Source organism: Lutzomyia longipalpis, chromosome 4 (assembly GCF_024334085.1).
Source record: "Lutzomyia longipalpis isolate SR_M1_2022 chromosome 4, ASM2433408v1".
Lineage (NCBI taxonomy): Eukaryota > Metazoa > Arthropoda > Insecta > Diptera > Psychodidae > Lutzomyia > Lutzomyia longipalpis.
This window is the reverse complement of record NC_074710.1, coordinates 21,748,967-21,765,759: the sequence shown is the minus strand read 5'-3', so window position 1 is coordinate 21,765,759 and position 16,793 is coordinate 21,748,967. Positions and strand designations below refer to the sequence as shown.

The following is a 16,793-nucleotide window of genomic DNA, read 5'->3' as shown; positions in this document are numbered from 1 at the left end:
GAGCATGCGAGACATTGAAGAGTTAAAAATAGATTGATCTGAAACCTCAGGAAAAAATTAACTAAAAAAGCTAAAAAATTCTTCTACTATTTTTAGTTTTTGAAAAATGTCCATCAAGCATATGCTTAGAATTCACCTACTTATCGTGTTTTCGTACATGAATCATTATTCAAACGATTTGAATGGAATGTGAATTGATGCATATGCTTCATACACAAAACTTTACATGATTCATTTCATTAAGTTTAGCTGATAGTATTAGGAAACGCTTTACATAAAAAGAAAATACAAACCATGCTCCGAGGATTTCTTATAGAGCATAAGCTTCATATACAAAAAATAGGAAGTTTTTTCATCAAATTCAGTTGAGAAAGTTAGGAAATGATATACTCAAAAATGTACAAGCCATGCTTCGATTAACTCTTTTAATATTTTGTTCATGAAGTATATAACCAGGCGATGAGTAATTATTAGAGCATATGCTTCATACTTAAAGTATTGAAAGATTCAGTTCATTAAATTTAGTGAAGAAAATTAGAAAATGCTTCACCTAAAGTGTACAAACCAAGTTTCGATTTATCCTACTCATATGTTTTGCATAAATCATATAACAAGACGATAAGTATTAAATCATATGCTTCCTATATAAAATTTCGAAAGATTCTAATTATTAAATTAAATTCTTCTGAGGAGGTTAGAAAACGTTTTACCCTACAATGCACAAATAACTCTCCGATTGAAAGTTCTTTTGCATAGAGCATTTGCAAAAAATGCAAAAAAAATGAGTATTAGAGCATATGTTTCACACAGGACGTAGCATATGCTTCACAGATAAATAAAACGTAGTTTATGCATTTGTAAAAAAATCTTTTAATTTTTAGCTACATTTCAATGATTGCTACTACAACACTTTTCGTGTTCCGTATGTATCCTTCAGTATTACCATAAGAGCATCAACAAAATGAATAAACTCCTTTTCTTTTCTTTTTCATTCTTTTTTTTAACTTTATAAATATTGAGATTATTTTTATCTCATCGTCAATAATTCTAATCTATTTCCCCAAAAAATTTGTTCTCATGAAAATTCAAATTTTCATTCTTCATTAGATAAGAAAAAACTTCATCAATATTTATTTCTTGAATTTTTCTTAGCATTTCATTTAATTAAAAAACAATTTGTTGAATAGCTTAACAAATTTTTTCAAGCAGTGCAGGCAGTTATTAAATTTATTTTATTGCCCACCATGAAAATGAATAATTTTATTGCAAATTTTTGTGAAGTTTATGAATATATGAAAATATCTTAATATTTTAGAGAGGATATTATGCAATGAAAGAAAAAACCTGATTATGTAGACAAAAGAGATTCTTATCAGTGAGACGATGATATTTTTGTGGAGGGAAATTTTTTGCGTAGAGATATCAAAATTCCACAAAAGAAGTCTTAAGATGTTTTTTGGTCTAAATTACCCTCAAATTATTTTGGGTAAATATTGATGGGATTTCTTGGTGAAAAGTTTGTGACTTCGAAAACATCGTCTACGCAAATAAAATCATCACAATATATTGCGTGAGATAAGGGGTTGTAAAAGACAATGGCTCCAGGAGCTGCGCAAAAAATAGTACACTGATAAAAATAAGGTGAAGAAAAGTTCAAAACTCATTAATAGGAGAAATCATAGAATTTTCAGCGAGTGTCTTGGATAAATATAGAAAACTTTGTAGGTAATTTCTTTTTGAAAAAATAACTTTTTTATGCAAAAGTTGAGATTCTACGCCTCCTGCAGAGAAATTTCTACCAAAGATACGATAAAAAATGAAGGAAAATAATTAAATTTTCTTAAGAAAATAATACTTTTTATTGTCTGTGTAAAAATAGACACGATGTTTTTTTTTTAAGTAAAAGGCATCCTTCTTTAGCAGTTGTACATTTTGTTGATCTTATTGATATCCTTCTGTGTCATACTATCGCGTTGACCCATAATTTCTCCTGTATTGTACTGCAAAGCAAAAGAGCAAAAGAAAATTCTAAATTTAGCCAAGACTCCCTCCAAAAAAAAACATCGAATTTAACTCACAATAGCCTCAATGGTTGGCATGTAGTTCTTGGAGAAGGCATAAGGGCCGTAGTGCATGATACTCCCGTAATCGTAGCCCTCTCCGTAGTCAGTTACGTAGGAATTGGTGTAGACCTCAAAGTTGTGCTCCTTGCCTTCCATAACATTCTCCCACTTAATGCGCACATACTTATCCCTGTTGACGTCACTCTGAGCATGGAAGAAGCCAACGGCATGAATTAGTTCGTGCGTTGCAATGCCCTTAGTCACGCATCCAGCCTGAATGGATAGATTGAGGATCTGAGCATTACGGATGCGCCCTACGTAGGACCAACAGCCTGAATTGGCGCTCTGAATTGTAATGTAGTCACGTTCAGTTGTACGTGGGACGAAACGAACGCATGTTGAGGCTTGAATTGTTGCCATACCAGCTACAATAACTGCGCGATGGGTTGCGGCTAGAAAAAAAATACAGATTAATATAGAATTTCAAGGTGTGTGTCTATGATAAACATAGAATTTTCTTTGAAGTATGGTCTTGTTGATTATTTTTATAGAAGGGATTTGTTTTATGATTCGCTTTATATTTTGAATGTTTCTACTTATATTTTATTGTAAAATCCATTGAGGAATTGGCAAAAAAAAAGAAAATTAGGTTTTGGATATCTTGCGATGTTTTTTAAACAATTGATAGAGAAATCAAAGATTAAAATTTAAAAATGATTGGTCTATAATTAAAAGTTCAAATCAAACTTTGATAAATCAGAAATGAAAAGTTGAAGAGTTTCTGAATATTTTTTCAGTGACACAGAAAAACATCGAAAGGTTTCTATTTAAATAAAAATAAAGCAAAATAGTTTTGAAGAAGGATATAAGACAATTTCCTACATATAAAAAGATAAAAACAAATTAATCCCTTAACTTGTTGACAAATTACTCTACTGAAAATCATATAGAATGTAGAAGAAAAAGAAAATTAGATGTGTGTCCACGATAAACATAGAATCTTCGAAAAATTAACAAATTCACAAAAAAAATCTTCTACGAAAAATGCAATATTTATGTTTTTTGAAAAAAAAATAATTTGATAGAATTTAGTTTGCTTGGAAAAAATGAAAAACATTCATCTTCTTCTTCTCCGTTTAAACTTCCGACGACTTATCGATTTTATTATAATCTTCTTCAGGATTTTAATTTATTCGCTTTGGTGATCAATAAAAAAAATTACAGATTTATAGAAAATTTATTATAAATGATTTTAAGGCAAGAAAGAAGATTTTATAAAGATCGAAACATCGCTGGAAAATTGAAAAAAAATAGAATTTTGCATTTTCTTCGTTTCCTTCTTCGAATTTAAAGAATTTAACGAAAATATTAGCCAAGTATGTTTATTTTGTAATTTAAAAAAAATGAGCCAAGTTCAACTTCTCTTGAAAAGACAAATCAAATATAATTGTTGTGAAATTCTTAAGACAATAGTATTATCAATTGACTTGCCACTCTATTGAAGGATGAAGCTCAAGAGAGGCTTTCTTTTACCTTATCTCAAAAGCATTTTTACTGATAAATTCTATTCTCTGATTTGCTATTGAATGCAATTCAATTTTCAATTCACAAATGTCTTTGGGACTGATTCATGCTTCTATTAATTTCTCTATTCGTTATGTTTGTTAAGTTTCTTCGGTGGTAATTCTAAAATAATAATTTCCTTGACATTTCTGGTATTCTTGCCTCTCTTCTTCAGGTCTAAAAATAGTTTTAAAATAAAGAAGAAAGTTTGTGTTAAAAGGATCAACTTACTGAAGGCTGAATCAAAAACATAGGGGATAGTCGGGTTATTTCCGATCTTTTCCCATCTCCAGTATGGATCCAGGATGCCCGTATGTGGTGAAATTACTTGATCTGCTGCAAATTTGATGTCCCCTTCGAAATTATCGCCCATCTCATCGGGATTTGGGGCAGTCACTGTGCACAGATTAAAGGAAAAATTAATTTAAATAAAATTTAGAAAAATTCACACAAAAAAGAATCCACTTTCACTCACTATTCTGATAATTTGGGCGCCCAAATGGGAGTGCAGAAGCTGCTCCCACTAGCCCCAAAATCACAATCACTGCAGACACTTTCATTTTCTTTTTATTTAGTTTTTTTTCCAAATCAATCCGTTAAAGAAATTTTAAATTAATATTTTTTTTTATAAAATTCCACAATTTCCCGAGAACGTTTGAGAAATTATCTGACTCAGTGTCCTCTTTTATACCCCAAAAAATGTATTATTTCACTTCTTCTCCTCCCCCCAATGGTGAAGACAACACTCTCTTGATGTCTGCGATAAGAATAAAAATTACCACCAAGCAATTACACGACAATTTTATCATATAAAATTCAACCAGCAAAAAATCACACGATGCTGTAAAGTTTTCAGCACTAATACATACTTTTTTTTTGCAGGAAGGTATATTATTTGTCATCGCTTAATTGCCTATCTCACTTAATCAAAAATATATAAAATTCTTCTCTTTTTTCTTCATCAAACAAATACTTTTCTTTTATCAAACTCATTCAGCAAATAATTTTTTTTGCGTGTATTTGTGTACGCTCTGTGGGGCTTTATGAGGGGGTAGGCATCATTTTGGCTAATTCTCTTCTTCCTGTATTAATTTTTTGATAAGAACAATTTAGATTTAGAGGGCCCATTTAGGGGGAGGAAATTGGTTAATTCTTGTAGACCGAAAGGCTCGCGTTGTCTTTGTAAACAAATGTCCAAGCAATTGCCTTTTCATTCTAAGAAATGAAGAAAATTTTCCAGGAAGTAATTAAGGGTGGGTGGGGCATGTTTGTGCATTTTTTGTGAAAAATTGAACAGCCTACAAAAATTACAAATTACTCATAGACAGGGGATGTAGAAGATTTAGCTAAAAATATATTTCAAGGGGTAGTTTAAGAAAAAGAAATTGTTGAAAATTTGGTGGAGGACAATTTTAGCTTTTCATCATTAATTTTTTAACGTTTAGCGTTACCGTTTTAAAATTTGAAATTTTGACGTTTTACACGTTCTTTTGTAGTTTGACGTTTCTTTCCTAGACTTTGGCATTTCTTTTCTAACGTCATCGCTTAGTTTTCACTAATTAACGCTTTTATAAATTTTGCCGTTAATTTCTAAATGTTTAAACGTTAAACATACCGTTTTATCGTAATGTTTGACCTTCTTCTTCTTTTTAACTCTTTTTTATCTCTTTATCAGAAGTCTTTCTAACATTTACACAGCGCATTTGATCTTTATTCTGACGTTTTATATGTTTTAACGTTTATGGTTTATTCTCACATTTTACATTTCTTTTCTAAGGGAGTTATCACACTTGAGCTCTAAGCGCTTGATGCTTAAGATTTTACATGTGACAAAACGAGAAAAAATACCGTTGTTTTCTCTTTCGTACTCACATAGAGGTTATGATGCTCAAGCACTTGGAGCTTAAGTGTGATAGCCCCGTAAGGACACGTTTAACGTCTAACTTTTGTATAAAAAAGTTTTCCTAAGTTTGACATTTTATGTTTTAATGTTAAAAAGTTTGACGTTTATTCTAAAGTTCTGCACGTTTTTTATAGTTTGGCATTTCTTTTCTAACGTATAAAGCTTTTAGGATGTTTAACGTTTCTTCTGTTGTATTTTACTTCATTGTTCTTCCTACTTCTGACGTTTCTTTTATAAACGTTTGATCTGTTTGACATTTATACTCACATTTTACATTTTTTTTAATTAAGTTTGACTAAATTTCGTAACATTTAACGGTTTTTTAAGTAGACCCATTTGATGGAAATTTTGTAATGTAATTTTTAGCAGAAAAATAATATTTTTTTATCTTTAAAGAAGAACCTTCCTTAATTTCTGTAACTTTCAGGGTGTTTAGACACCCAAGCCTCCTCCTTCGCTACGCCACTGCTCATAGAAAATTTCTTTGAACTATTATAAATAGAAAGGTGAAAAAATCCTTTCCTTATTCAAATATTATTCGTTTCAATTTGCTAGAAAATAATCAAATTTCGCACGAAATTGTCCATTTTTCAATCACTACACAATTCTAGAAGAACCAGAGGGCTAAAGAATTGGAAAAAAATCGTTCTATTCAAACTTTGTATAAAGCTGAGACTAATCGAAAAAATATTCGAAACGTCGCTTGCCGTTGCAAAAATGTTGCATTTTAATTGTCCTTTCTGCTTGAAAATAATTCGTTAATCAGAAAATTAGTCTTCCAACCAAAAATATTCAATTTTAATCAGGAGAATGTTCTTTTTTTTGTATTTTCCGGTTAAAATGGGATATTTTTCTGTTCAAATGGAAGATTTTTTTTGACCAAATGCTTAATTTTCTGATCGAAAAAACACTGAAAATTCAATAATCTTGATAAAAACTGATTATTCTTTCAAGAAGACTGTGGCGCCACATAGAGGCTCTGGGAAACTCCTCCTGTAACCTCAACCCTCAGCCTCATGACCAAACTGACTCTGATTCATTAAAAAAAAGCATTTTTTGGTTAATCTAGCTCATCTGTCGTGTTCTATCTAACGATTTAGCTTTGATGCAATGCTAGAACAATCTCTTTGATCTAAAAAAAAATGAAGAATTTAGTCGCTGAAATGATGATCCCCTTTATAGAAAAAAACAAGTTATGTGATATAATAATATAAATTTATTTGCAAAATTTGTTGTTCCTAATCTTATTTAATGCGCGACATTTCCCGAATTTGGGGCGACTTTTATGATACATAATAATTGCTTATGGAGCTCATCCCATTCACCTTTTTCTCCTTCATTCATGAAAATAAAAAACATCGTGTGTGTACAAGCAAATATCATAAATTGCTCATTTTTAACTCTCTAGAAGCGTAATGAGAAGATGATGAATGTGACTAGAGGCAGAAAGAGATTGTCCACTTGATCTGTTTTCGCTTCAATTATTGCATTTGCAATGACTCCGACGAAACTGATGATGATTGTGAAGATGTTGAGATGCAAAAGTCCCACAAAGTGCAGGAAGAAAATCATTCCTAATTGACTGGCAATGTTGGCTACAGTCCCCTCGACTGTTTTCTGCGAATTGACGAGCCGATGCCGACCGAATTTGCTCCCAACAACCCCGGCCATTGTGTCGCCAATTCCCACCGAGAGAACACCAGCAATGAGCGGTAGGAGGGTGAAGGTTGTGGAGTCCGTGAGATCACAGGGAGATGGATGGAACCACAGTGGGAGAGAGCAACCGGCAAGGAGGTAGATTGGTGTAAAAGCCACCAATCCGGCATCTTTTGCATCCACAAATGCCGCAATAATTGCCTCCAGGTGTGGAGCAATCTTGGGGAAGGCAACCAAACGGACGGCCTCGAAGACAATGAAGAGTGCCAAGACCAGGCCAGAGAGCAGGAAGAGCATTGTACATTGGAAAATGATCCCAATGAGGTAGACAATGACAATGACGAGGTGAAAAATCTTCCGCACGGAGACACTCGTTGAGCTCTTCTTGCTGATCTTCCACGCCACAAAGGCACCCGTTATACCGGCAACACCTGCATAGATAAGGAGGACTGACAACCTCCCCGTGTCCAGGAAGATGAATTCAGCAACAAGTTCCACGGGAAGGGGATCTGTGATGGGTGCAAGGAGGGTTAGGATGACCCATGCAGCGAGAAGGATGAGGAAAACAGCAGGACGACGACAAAAGGACACCCCGTAGGTGATGGTGATGAGCAGGAAGACACCCAGGAGAGTAACTGAGAGAATTGCCGTCATTTCCTCAATCTTCACCTCCGGAGGCTCATCAAAGGCGATGAAGACTTTAACAGAGGCCCCAAAGAGGAAGACAACCAAGCCCTGGGCTACTATTGTGGCTTCTCCGAGTGTAAAACTCCTTGGCAGGTGACGGAGCAGGAAGAGGAAGATAAAGTTGAAGATCAAGCAGCAAGGAAGCCCACAAGCAAAGCTAAATAGAAGTTCTGCAAAGAAAAATTTAGAAAAGTCAATCATAACGCGTCCAGTTATAAGAGTTGGTGTCCCACAATGCGGATGGGCCAGTCTATGCGTTGTAATTTAATTTGTTAGCAGTATTAGTAGGTAAAGTTGATTTTTTTTTGTGAAATTCAGTAATTTGATGCATAAAAATGCTCATATCGCTGGTTATATAACGCCTACAAACATTTCTTCACTAGTTGCGGAAAGGTATTGAAATAAGCTATGTTTCAAGGTCACCTCCAGAACACAAAATGGCGGATTTTTGTTCAACAAAAACAGTTTTTTGCATTTTTCGTCCTCAAGGAATGGTTCTAGAGGTTTCTAATGTTCTGAAAAGTTGTAGAGTTTTGCAAAACCTTTAATTTGATACCAAATTGAGCAAAATCGGACAGACCGTTCAAGAGATATGACTCTTAAAACTTTTCAAATTCAAGAATTTTTCAAATGGCCATATCTTCTAAACGGCGCCATAGAATTTCTTCATTTTTGAACTGGTAAAAGATATTGAGTCAGGCTACAAAATACCAAAATTTAAAAGAAATCTATGATGGGGATTCGGAGATATTGCCCCTTAAAATTAGGCAATTTTTGTTTTTGATTTTAGCACCTCTAGCGGTCCTTTTTGGAACTTGAAATGTTCTAGACAGTTGTAGAGCCACTTGAAACCTTTCATTTGAGCTAGAGTTGGTCAAAATCGGTCAAGCCGTTCTCCAGTTATATCAAAAAAACACTTTTTGCTTTGGGCGGCCATATTTGCTAAACGGCTTGACCGATTTTTAAGTATAAATAGTTGATGAAAACGTCTTACTGAGCTCTGCAACATACTAAAATTTCAGACCTCTAGCTGTAAGGGAAATGGTTGACGGTATTTCAAAATGGCGGACGGCGGCCATTTTGGATTTTGCAAATGCGAAAAAAAGAAATTTTCACCCCCATTTCTATAGAAAACTTCAAACCGGAAGTCGTTCTTATCGTTTTTTAGCTATAAGACAAAGTTTGTGTAAAACGTGCTCATACCAAGTTTGAGCCTGATCTGAGGTGATCGGTTTTCCGACGATTACAATACTTGGTGTTGGCCATGATTGTGGTATACCAACTAATTTATGTTGAGAAGTTCTCTGTGACGTCATGAGAGGACTACTCACTGATATTCAGGAGGAACCAAATAAGCAGCGATGTTGCAATCCCCGGAACGACTTTGCTGGCAAGATTGGCAATTACATTGACTGATCTACAGCTGAGCTTGAAGAGAATCTCCAGGGATTGCAGGAAGAGCCCAAAACTAATTAATCCACAAACTTTGTACAACAAACTCGAGGACTTTTGGTACGTCCAGGAGTTAATGATGAGCGCCAATGGAAGCAGGACACACAACCACATCCCATCGCTTGCATTTGGCCTGGAAAATTACCCCCAAAAGACTCCTTTTAGAGCAAAGAAAACACACGAAAATCCCCCCTAAAGTTCTCTAACCTTCTTTGGATATTTCGAGATCTACAATTAAATTCCAGATGCTTCCGGGAAATGCAGCATCCCTCCTCATCAGTCATGTTTTCCTCACTTTCCTCAGCTACGTGGACACTTTCAATCACATCTGTCGTCATGAAATGCGTTGCAACTGGACGTGGGATGAAGTTTTGTGTGACCTTTGGAGCATTTAGTCACTAAAATCAGGGCAAAAAGTGACCTGAGGGATTAAAAAAAATCCATTTCTTATCTCTAATCACTAACCTGACTTTTAAATGAAGAATTTCCAGCAGATTTTCCTCCTTCTTTGATGTTTTTAGGGGAAATCTCAAGTTCAGGATTTCATCTTGATGATCCAAATTAGTAGAAAATCGATTTATTTTGCATTGACAACAAAGATTTAATGAAGAAAATGCAATTTTTAGAGAAAGTAAACAAACAAAGACAAAAAAAATGTCAAGAAAAATGGATTCCCAGGGCCGAATTGGGGCCAAAGAAACATTTTGTGTTTCAATTGAATTGAATTTGAACTAAACGAACTTTTTTTCTGCATTTCGACAAAATTCCGTGATTTCCGTGTTTTTTCCCAAATTTGTGGGCATAAAACGAATTTTTTGGGCTCCTGGGGCACTTATGGGTGCTCTGGGAGCCTCGGGAAGCTCCTCCGTGCGGAATTTGGGGCCCGCGGAAATTTTGACGGTTGGGGATTTTACACGACTCTCATTTCCTGGAAATGCATTTTCGCGAACTTTTCAAACCAATGATGCCATTCGACGCGGCGTCGCTTCCTGATTGCAAAAACTCACTTCCGGCCGGAAAAATCGGCGGAAAACGCGAGAAAACTGTAAAAGACTGAAAGTGTGAGGGAGACGGATAGCGGTAAAATGCATTCATCTCATTTTCTCGAGCAAATCGGCCGCACGAAATTCAGAGTACTACGCCGGGAAAAATTGGCGGCGATGTTTTAACTCTTTAAGGTTTTTTGGGTCATACGCTGACCCAAACGTGAAACATTTTATTTTTTCAATTATTTATGAATGTAATTGTTTTTCCATGTTACAAATGCATCAAATTCCCGCATAAGGGGTCAAAGAAGACGTTCTGACTGAGAAAAAGTCCTCTTAAAAAAATTCATAGAATAAAAATCGCGATAAAAGAGCGCATGTTTCAATGTTTTTATGTTTCACGTTGGACGCTAAAGGGTTAACTCAATTTTCTTCGCTCTAGTGCAATTTTCCGGCTCTTTTCAGCCGCAGAGGGCTTCTTTGGGGCCCCCTGCACCTGTTCCTTGGATTATTGGGGTTTTCCGGTGGGTTTTCGGAATGTCAATGAAGCAGCCGGCTCTTACGCTGAAGCAGGTAAATCCCGGCAAGGGGAATCTCAATGAATCTCGGTAACAAATCCTCCTGCTTCCTTCAGTTTATGCTGCGTCAGGAAGTTCTGCGGCTCTATCGTGAAATCTTCCGGACAATTCGTCGTGTCCCCGATCCGGGGAGTCGCACGGAACTCCAGGAATGGGCTAGGAGGGACTTCCGCGGTAATTCCCATCACACAGATGAAACAACCATTAAGATGATGCTCCAGTATGGACGTCGGAGTCTAACGGAGCTGCAGAATAGCTTGAATTTGAGTGGAAACAAATAAATTAAAATTAAAATTTTATTTCCTTAAAACAAAACATTCCAGAGGAATCGCGTGAGGAGGGCAATTTGGAGGCATGTACAGAGGGATGTGATGAGGAGAATGCAAATATCTCGTGTTTGACTCTTCATGCCGAAACGTGTGAGCTGGTGCGTGAGGAGGACACTGACAATGTGTTGTCCATCGAATCCGTAGCAAGGGATCACATTGACAAGGACAAGGCCAAAGGAAAAGACTGTGAGGTAGCGCAGGAAGAGTGTGAAGGCGTCCCCGAGGTTGGGGGCGATGTAGCGGAGCTTTGGGATGAAATTTGACACCTTGACTGTGCGATAGATGTCCCCCGGATGCCCCAGGTAGATCACATTGCGTCCCCGGCGTGTAATTTCGAGGATTGTCGTTGAATTGGCCAGCAATGGCTTCAGGCAGTACCCCTGTTCCCCTTTATCCGTGCACCTATTGTCATTTTCGCAGTAGCGGAAGGAGTTTTCAACACTCAGGCGCATTGGGAGGCAGACATGCTGTGGAATCTCCAGGATGTCACTCTCACCGAGGTACTCAAAGCAGGTATTTGTGGGATTTTCCGGATCACAGCACTGCGTGAGACCATCCACCGTTCCCACAGGGGTTGATTCATCATGCCTATGGATGAATTCGGAACTGAGGCAGTAGGCTGGTTGCTTCCGCAGCGCCTGAAGCAGGCAATCGTACCACGAATCCAAATTTCTCACATCGCACGAATTAATTTTGGTCACAAAGTCTCCCACAACGAGACCCCTGGCCCCAAGGAGGGGGCTCTTCTTCTCAATTTCCGTCACATAAACCCCACGGTTGATGTGGTAGAACCACCCAAGGATGGGCATTGAGCTCTGAAGGAGAAGCAGCGCCACCAGGCCCAGTGTGAGATTATTCCAAACACCAGCACAGAGGACGCGCAACTTTCGCCACACCCTCAACCCGTTCAGTTGATCCGAGTTGAGCTCAGTCAGGGCAACAGGGAGGAAAAAGTACACACGAACACCGAATCCCAGCACCGGGACATCCTCCAGAACAGCTGCAACGGCATGCCCCAACTCGTGCACCACCGAACTCACCAGCAGTGTCCCCAAGTAGTAGTGCAGCTCATCCAGGGGCAATGTCACACCAGGCACAAGAACTTCCACCTCCACCAAAGATCCCTCCGTGCCCCCTGAGCGTGTCCATGAGCTGAAGAAGCTCCAAAGAAGCACCCCAAGTGAGACAGGAAGCAAAATAAGCGTACTGTACACACCCAAATCGAATAATTTAGCCAAAAGGCGCGGTGATGAGGTGCTCCACTTCACCAGAGAACGATTGAGGGCTGTTGTGTACCATTCCACCCGGAGGAACTTCACAGTCAACCCAGTACCGTCCAGGAAAAGCCGGTAAGGATGGTGCATACAGCTCTGAAATAATTAAAGAGTTTAGTTAAAATACGCATTGATCTTGCGCAGATGGTGCCAATCCACGTGGGTAGTACCTTAAAGAAGGAATCAAAGAATAAAAGGACCCCATGAATGGTACCGATAACCAGGAGGAATACCAGAAAAGACATCCCCGGGAGTTTGTCCTAACTTTGCCGGGAATTTTCTTTTGTCCCACTAAAAACAATGTTATCCCCATAGTATGGAAATGTCCTACGACATTCCAAAGTTATTCCGTGATTTTTAGTTTAGGGTGAATAGGATCGATCGGGAGTAAAAATGCTATAAATCTTATGATTTGCTCAGAACAGACGAAGGAGCGGATTTTACATAATGTCTCTGCCATTTCGTGCCAACATAACCTAACTTTTAATTTACGGGAACAAAAAATGTAAGATTTATGGGATAAATTGCATTGCATGGCCCCCCGGATGGCTTTCCTTCCCAGTGGGGAATCTCGGCATGTTTTCGTAACGAGAATCTCGGTATTTCGGCATGATTTCTCGTTATAAGACAATACCGAGATCGTGCCGAGGCGATACCGAGAAATGTATGGATTTTTGAACCTGTGGGAAAAATTTTATATGAAATCTCGGCATCATTCTCGGTATACTCCCGGTGTATTCTCGGCATGATTCTCGGCATGAATCTCGGTATATTTTCGGCATGCAATTTAAATTTATATTCTGACCGTTTTAAAACGAAAAATAAAAAATCAGGAAATAGTTTTTTTTTTATTTTTTTATTTAAAATATATTTTTTTAATTACAAATACATATAATATGTTCTCTCACCAACGCTGTCCTTCGCCTAATTCTTCCTTAACTGCTTTCTGGAGACGGTCTCTTCCTGAAAAGTAATATAAAATATTTTTATTCAAGAATTAGTTAAAAAATAGAAAAAAACACATTTCTGTCGGCTCTAAGGATTGATTTCATTAAAAAATGAATTAAATTATTTATTGATTTAAAAAATGTATTTAGCACAATGATTTTATGCGAATTTAAGTTAAGTTTTTTTTTCTGAAAAAAATTATTGGTGATTTTCTTTTTATTGATTCATTCGAATTTTTTTAAGTTTAATTAAAATAAGAATCAAATTGATTTGAAAAGATTTTCCCACCATTTTACAAAATGGAAATTTTTTTTTAATTGCTTATAAACATTGGTAATATTTATTTGCAATTTTTTTTTTACTATCTTTGTTTGTTTTTTGACACTATTTTGCCATAAAATTGAAATGTTTTATCAAAAAACAATCTATTTGTTAATATTTTATGTTCAATCAAATGATTTCAGCAAAAATACAAACTTTAACAATTTGTTTTAAAGAAAACTAAAAAAAATTAGAGATATTTTTTTGAATGAAGGACAAAAATTTGTTTTTTTTTTCTTTTATTGTTTTTATGAAAATATTATTCACAATCACATCAGTTGGAATTAAATTAAAATTAAGATAATATTCAGATTTTTTCGACATTCATTAAAAATACATTTAATTTAAATGATGGGGTAGATTCTGATATAAATATTTTCTATTCTTTTCTTACAATTCGTCAGTTATAACATTTTTGGTATTCTGGGAAAAATTTTATAAGATTTTGACATTTCATATCTTTCTTTAATCAGGCTTTTGAAGGGAAATTACTTTTCCAAGGCTGATTAAAGATTTTCCTGGCTGTTTTCTGGAACAATTTTTTTGTTTTCTCTTAATGAAGGATTTTAAAACATCAATAATGTCAAAATTTTCCAACTTTTAAATTGTTAGAAAGAAAAAGAAATGATTTTTATCAGAAACAACCCCTATGTTTAAATATTTTTCGTCTTTTATTTAGTTTTCAGAATCTATAAAATTTGCCATTTACGCAATTTCTCACAATTTTTGAATGAGTATTATTTTAGTTATAATACTTAAGTATTTATTTGAAAAAATTGAGTTCTTACAATAAAATTTTCTATAAAACAAAAATAACAAGATTTAGGCAAGAATCTCGACGATTTTGATTAAAATGTGTTGAAATTCTAAGGACTATCCATTGATCCTACACAACCCTCTTTGAAAAGTTTAAAAAAAATTAAAGTCAGGATGAAATAAGAATGTACTTACCCTCGTTAGAATTCCATTTGTAGACGTATTTGAAGAGGGAGGAACACTGCGGGATCCGTCAAGGTGTTCACTCGATGATATTCTGCATCGAAGTTTCCTTCCTTTGGGGTAACACTTGTGGTTGTTTCCTGACCAATTTCTACCTGAAATGAATTCATGTTAGTATTAATCAAAATCTCAGAGTTATGACAGAATCCTTACGCTTCCAAATGGATAAAAAGTCCTTTCTCCTCAGCCATGGGATGCTTGTGATGGTCAAGAGCGTTTGACGTGTTGTCCACTAAAAAAATGAATTTTCTGTGTTTTAAAGATATGATTTGCTGAATATTTTTAACGATTCATTGTATTTTTATTATTTAATTAAAATAAGAATGGAAGTGATTTGAAGATTTTACTATCGTTTTAAAAAAAATGTAAAAAAATATTTAAATTGCTTATAAAAAAAATATTTAGTAACTCGAATATTTATTTTTTGTAATATCTTTTTAGGTTTTCGACACTGTTTTGCCATTTTATTGAAATTTTTTTATCAAGACAATCTTACTAATATTTTATATGTTCTTTTGAGTTTAAATATAAGATATCAACAAAAGTCTTGTAAATTCAAATAATGTAAAAATGAAGTGAATGAAAATATTTATTTTCTCTTTTTACCATTGTCACTGTTATTATAAAAATATTATTCAGTTCATTCATGACTTAAATTTTATTAAAAAGATATATTCTGAATTTATTACACATCGATTTAAAATACTCTAATTTAGTTCCAATAATGTTAAAAGCTTTTTTATCGTCAGCTAAGTTTCTGAAATTTATTAAAACTTGAAATTTACGCGATTTCTCACATTTCGTTGATGAGTATGATTTTAGGAATAGAAAATAGAAATATTCATTTTAGGACGTTAAATTTTTACAATAAAATTTTCTATAAGCCAAAAAATTAGAAGATTTAAGCAAGAATCTTGACGATCTTAATGAAAATCGCGTAAAATTGCGATGTACAAAATTTACGTTGATTTTAAGTGATAAGTAAGTGATTTTTTGTTATTCTAACAAAATACAAAAATTTCTAGGATAAATTGTCTTTTATTATATATTTTTTTTTAAATTATGGCAAAATAATGTTCAAACTGTAAAAGAGTTACAAAGAACTTTTTTATCGATACTGAAGAAAAAATAATTTTTGTCCTGCACGCACAGTGTATTTAGTTTAAAAAAGAATAGCCATTCAGATTTAATTAAAAATGTAAAAAATGATCCTAATAATACCTATATTTTTTCTTTTTTTCGACACACTTTTACTCAATGAACTCAATGAATTTGAAAAAACTAGATGAATAGTATACTCACTTTCAATAGTAGACATTGCTTGTAAAATCTGTTGAGGGTGGGTGGAATACGGGAAATTTTGAGTAACAGGATGTGAATATCTAAATCGTCTTTGAAGCTTCCCTCCTGCATTGTTCCTGAAATGAATTCCAATAAGATAAAAAACAAAATTTTAAAGATTGAAAAATATTCTTACTGTTTTGTATCGTCCTAAGAGGAAGTATTAGATCGGGCTTCCGGTCAACGGACGACGCTACATCTCCCAGGAAAATTTAGAGTCCCTAAACCGGATAGATTTGAAGGATGTTTTCAGTCTCTTGCAAAAAAGATGCATCCGGATTCCCTGTTTAGCTGAATGAAGACGAGATTCAGACTCATTTAGAACCCAAAACAATTAAAATGCAAATAAAATTATGGACTAATCTAACCTGGGGTGAAATTTTAGTTCCGGATGGATACGATGTCCTTCAAAAGTCCTTTCAACACTTTCAGAGGCAACGCTAAAAAAAAAAACAAAGAAAACACGCATTTTAGGCTCGTTGGACGAAATCTTCCATTGTATTTTACACTCTATACACATTAGGATAACTTTCTTACCGAATAGATGGCCGGAAAACTGAAGAAAATCACGGAAAATGGGTTTTTCGTGAACCCACACCACTTTTCACCGTGAATGCCAAAGAACCATACAATACCGAAAATATGCCGAGAATCACGATAAAGCACTATGCGCCACTACGCGGATGCTTTTGA

At 35.1% G+C, this 16,793-nt stretch overlaps 4 protein-coding genes and 1 long non-coding RNA gene across 5 annotated transcripts; 1 reads left to right on the top strand and 4 right to left on the bottom strand.

Moving 5' to 3' along the window:
* Window positions 1–1,835: 1,835 nt before the first annotated feature.
* On the bottom strand, window positions 1,836–4,373 carry LOC129794930 (astacin-like). The gene is made up of 4 exons (XM_055835871.1): window positions 4,102–4,373; window positions 3,858–4,022; window positions 2,079–2,515; window positions 1,836–2,000 (listed from the first exon to the last, which is right to left on the bottom strand). The coding sequence occupies exons 1-4, from the start codon at window positions 4,184–4,186 to the stop codon at window positions 1,917–1,919; spliced, it is 771 nt and encodes a 256-aa protein (XP_055691846.1). The 5' UTR covers window positions 4,187–4,373; the 3' UTR covers window positions 1,836–1,916.
* Window positions 4,374–6,725: 2,352 nt separating this feature from the next.
* LOC129794907 (dolichol kinase) lies at window positions 6,726–10,125 on the bottom strand. Its single transcript, XM_055835824.1, has 4 exons — window positions 9,790–10,125; window positions 9,532–9,722; window positions 9,204–9,457; window positions 6,726–8,042 (listed from the first exon to the last, which is right to left on the bottom strand). Exons 2-4 carry the CDS (start codon window positions 9,660–9,662, stop codon window positions 6,934–6,936), a joined length of 1,494 nt encoding a protein of 497 aa, XP_055691799.1. The 5' UTR covers window positions 9,663–9,722; window positions 9,790–10,125; the 3' UTR covers window positions 6,726–6,933.
* A 387-nt stretch (window positions 10,126–10,512) lies between these two features.
* On the top strand, window positions 10,513–11,169 carry LOC129794939 (LYR motif-containing protein 2). The gene is made up of 2 exons (XM_055835880.1): window positions 10,513–10,883; window positions 10,945–11,169. The coding sequence occupies exons 1-2, from the start codon at window positions 10,848–10,850 to the stop codon at window positions 11,167–11,169; spliced, it is 261 nt and encodes an 86-aa protein (XP_055691855.1). The 5' UTR covers window positions 10,513–10,847.
* A 1-nt stretch (window position 11,170) lies between these two features.
* LOC129794909 (membrane-bound transcription factor site-2 protease) lies at window positions 11,171–12,807 on the bottom strand. The gene is made up of 2 exons (XM_055835827.1): window positions 12,662–12,807; window positions 11,171–12,587 (listed from the first exon to the last, which is right to left on the bottom strand). The coding sequence occupies exons 1-2, from the start codon at window positions 12,734–12,736 to the stop codon at window positions 11,193–11,195; spliced, it is 1,470 nt and encodes a 489-aa protein (XP_055691802.1). The 5' UTR covers window positions 12,737–12,807; the 3' UTR covers window positions 11,171–11,192.
* A 582-nt stretch (window positions 12,808–13,389) lies between these two features.
* LOC129794940 (uncharacterized) lies at window positions 13,390–16,362 on the bottom strand. Its single transcript, XR_008751089.1, has 5 exons — window positions 16,237–16,362; window positions 16,062–16,177; window positions 14,913–14,991; window positions 14,712–14,854; window positions 13,390–13,454 (listed from the first exon to the last, which is right to left on the bottom strand). It is a non-coding gene; the product is annotated as an uncharacterized LOC129794940 (long non-coding RNA).
* Window positions 16,363–16,793: the final 431 nt, after the last annotated feature.

Coding starts and splice junctions, on each gene's coding strand:
- LOC129794939 (XM_055835880.1), top strand. CDS start 10,848: ATGTCAATGAAGCAGCCGGCTCTTACGCTGAAGCAG. Junction 10,884..10,944: donor CGGCTCTTACGCTGAAGCAG/GTAAATCCCGGC, acceptor TGCTTCCTTCAG/TTTATGCTGCGTCAGGAAGT.
- LOC129794930 (XM_055835871.1), bottom strand. CDS start 4,186: ATGAAAGTGTCTGCAGTGATTGTGATTTTGGGGCTAGTGGGAGCAGCT. Junction 4,023..4,101: donor GCGCCCAAATTATCAGAATA/GTGAGTGAAAGT, acceptor ATCTGTGCACAG/TGACTGCCCCAAATCCCGAT. Junction 2,001..2,078: donor TGCCAACCATTGAGGCTATT/GTGAGTTAAATT, acceptor TTTGCTTTGCAG/TACAATACAGGAGAAATTAT.
- LOC129794909 (XM_055835827.1), bottom strand. CDS start 12,736: ATGTCTTTTCTGGTATTCCTCCTGGTTATCGGTACCATTCATGGGGTC. Junction 12,588..12,661: donor TCTTTGATTCCTTCTTTAAG/GTACTACCCACG, acceptor TAATTATTTCAG/AGCTGTATGCACCATCCTTA.
- LOC129794907 (XM_055835824.1), bottom strand. CDS start 9,662: ATGACGACAGATGTGATTGAAAGTGTCCACGTAGCTGAGGAAAGTGAG. Junction 9,458..9,531: donor TCTCGAAATATCCAAAGAAG/GTTAGAGAACTT, acceptor GTAATTTTCCAG/GCCAAATGCAAGCGATGGGA. Junction 8,043..9,203: donor TTGGTTCCTCCTGAATATCA/GTGAGTAGTCCT, acceptor TTTTCTTTGCAG/AACTTCTATTTAGCTTTGCT.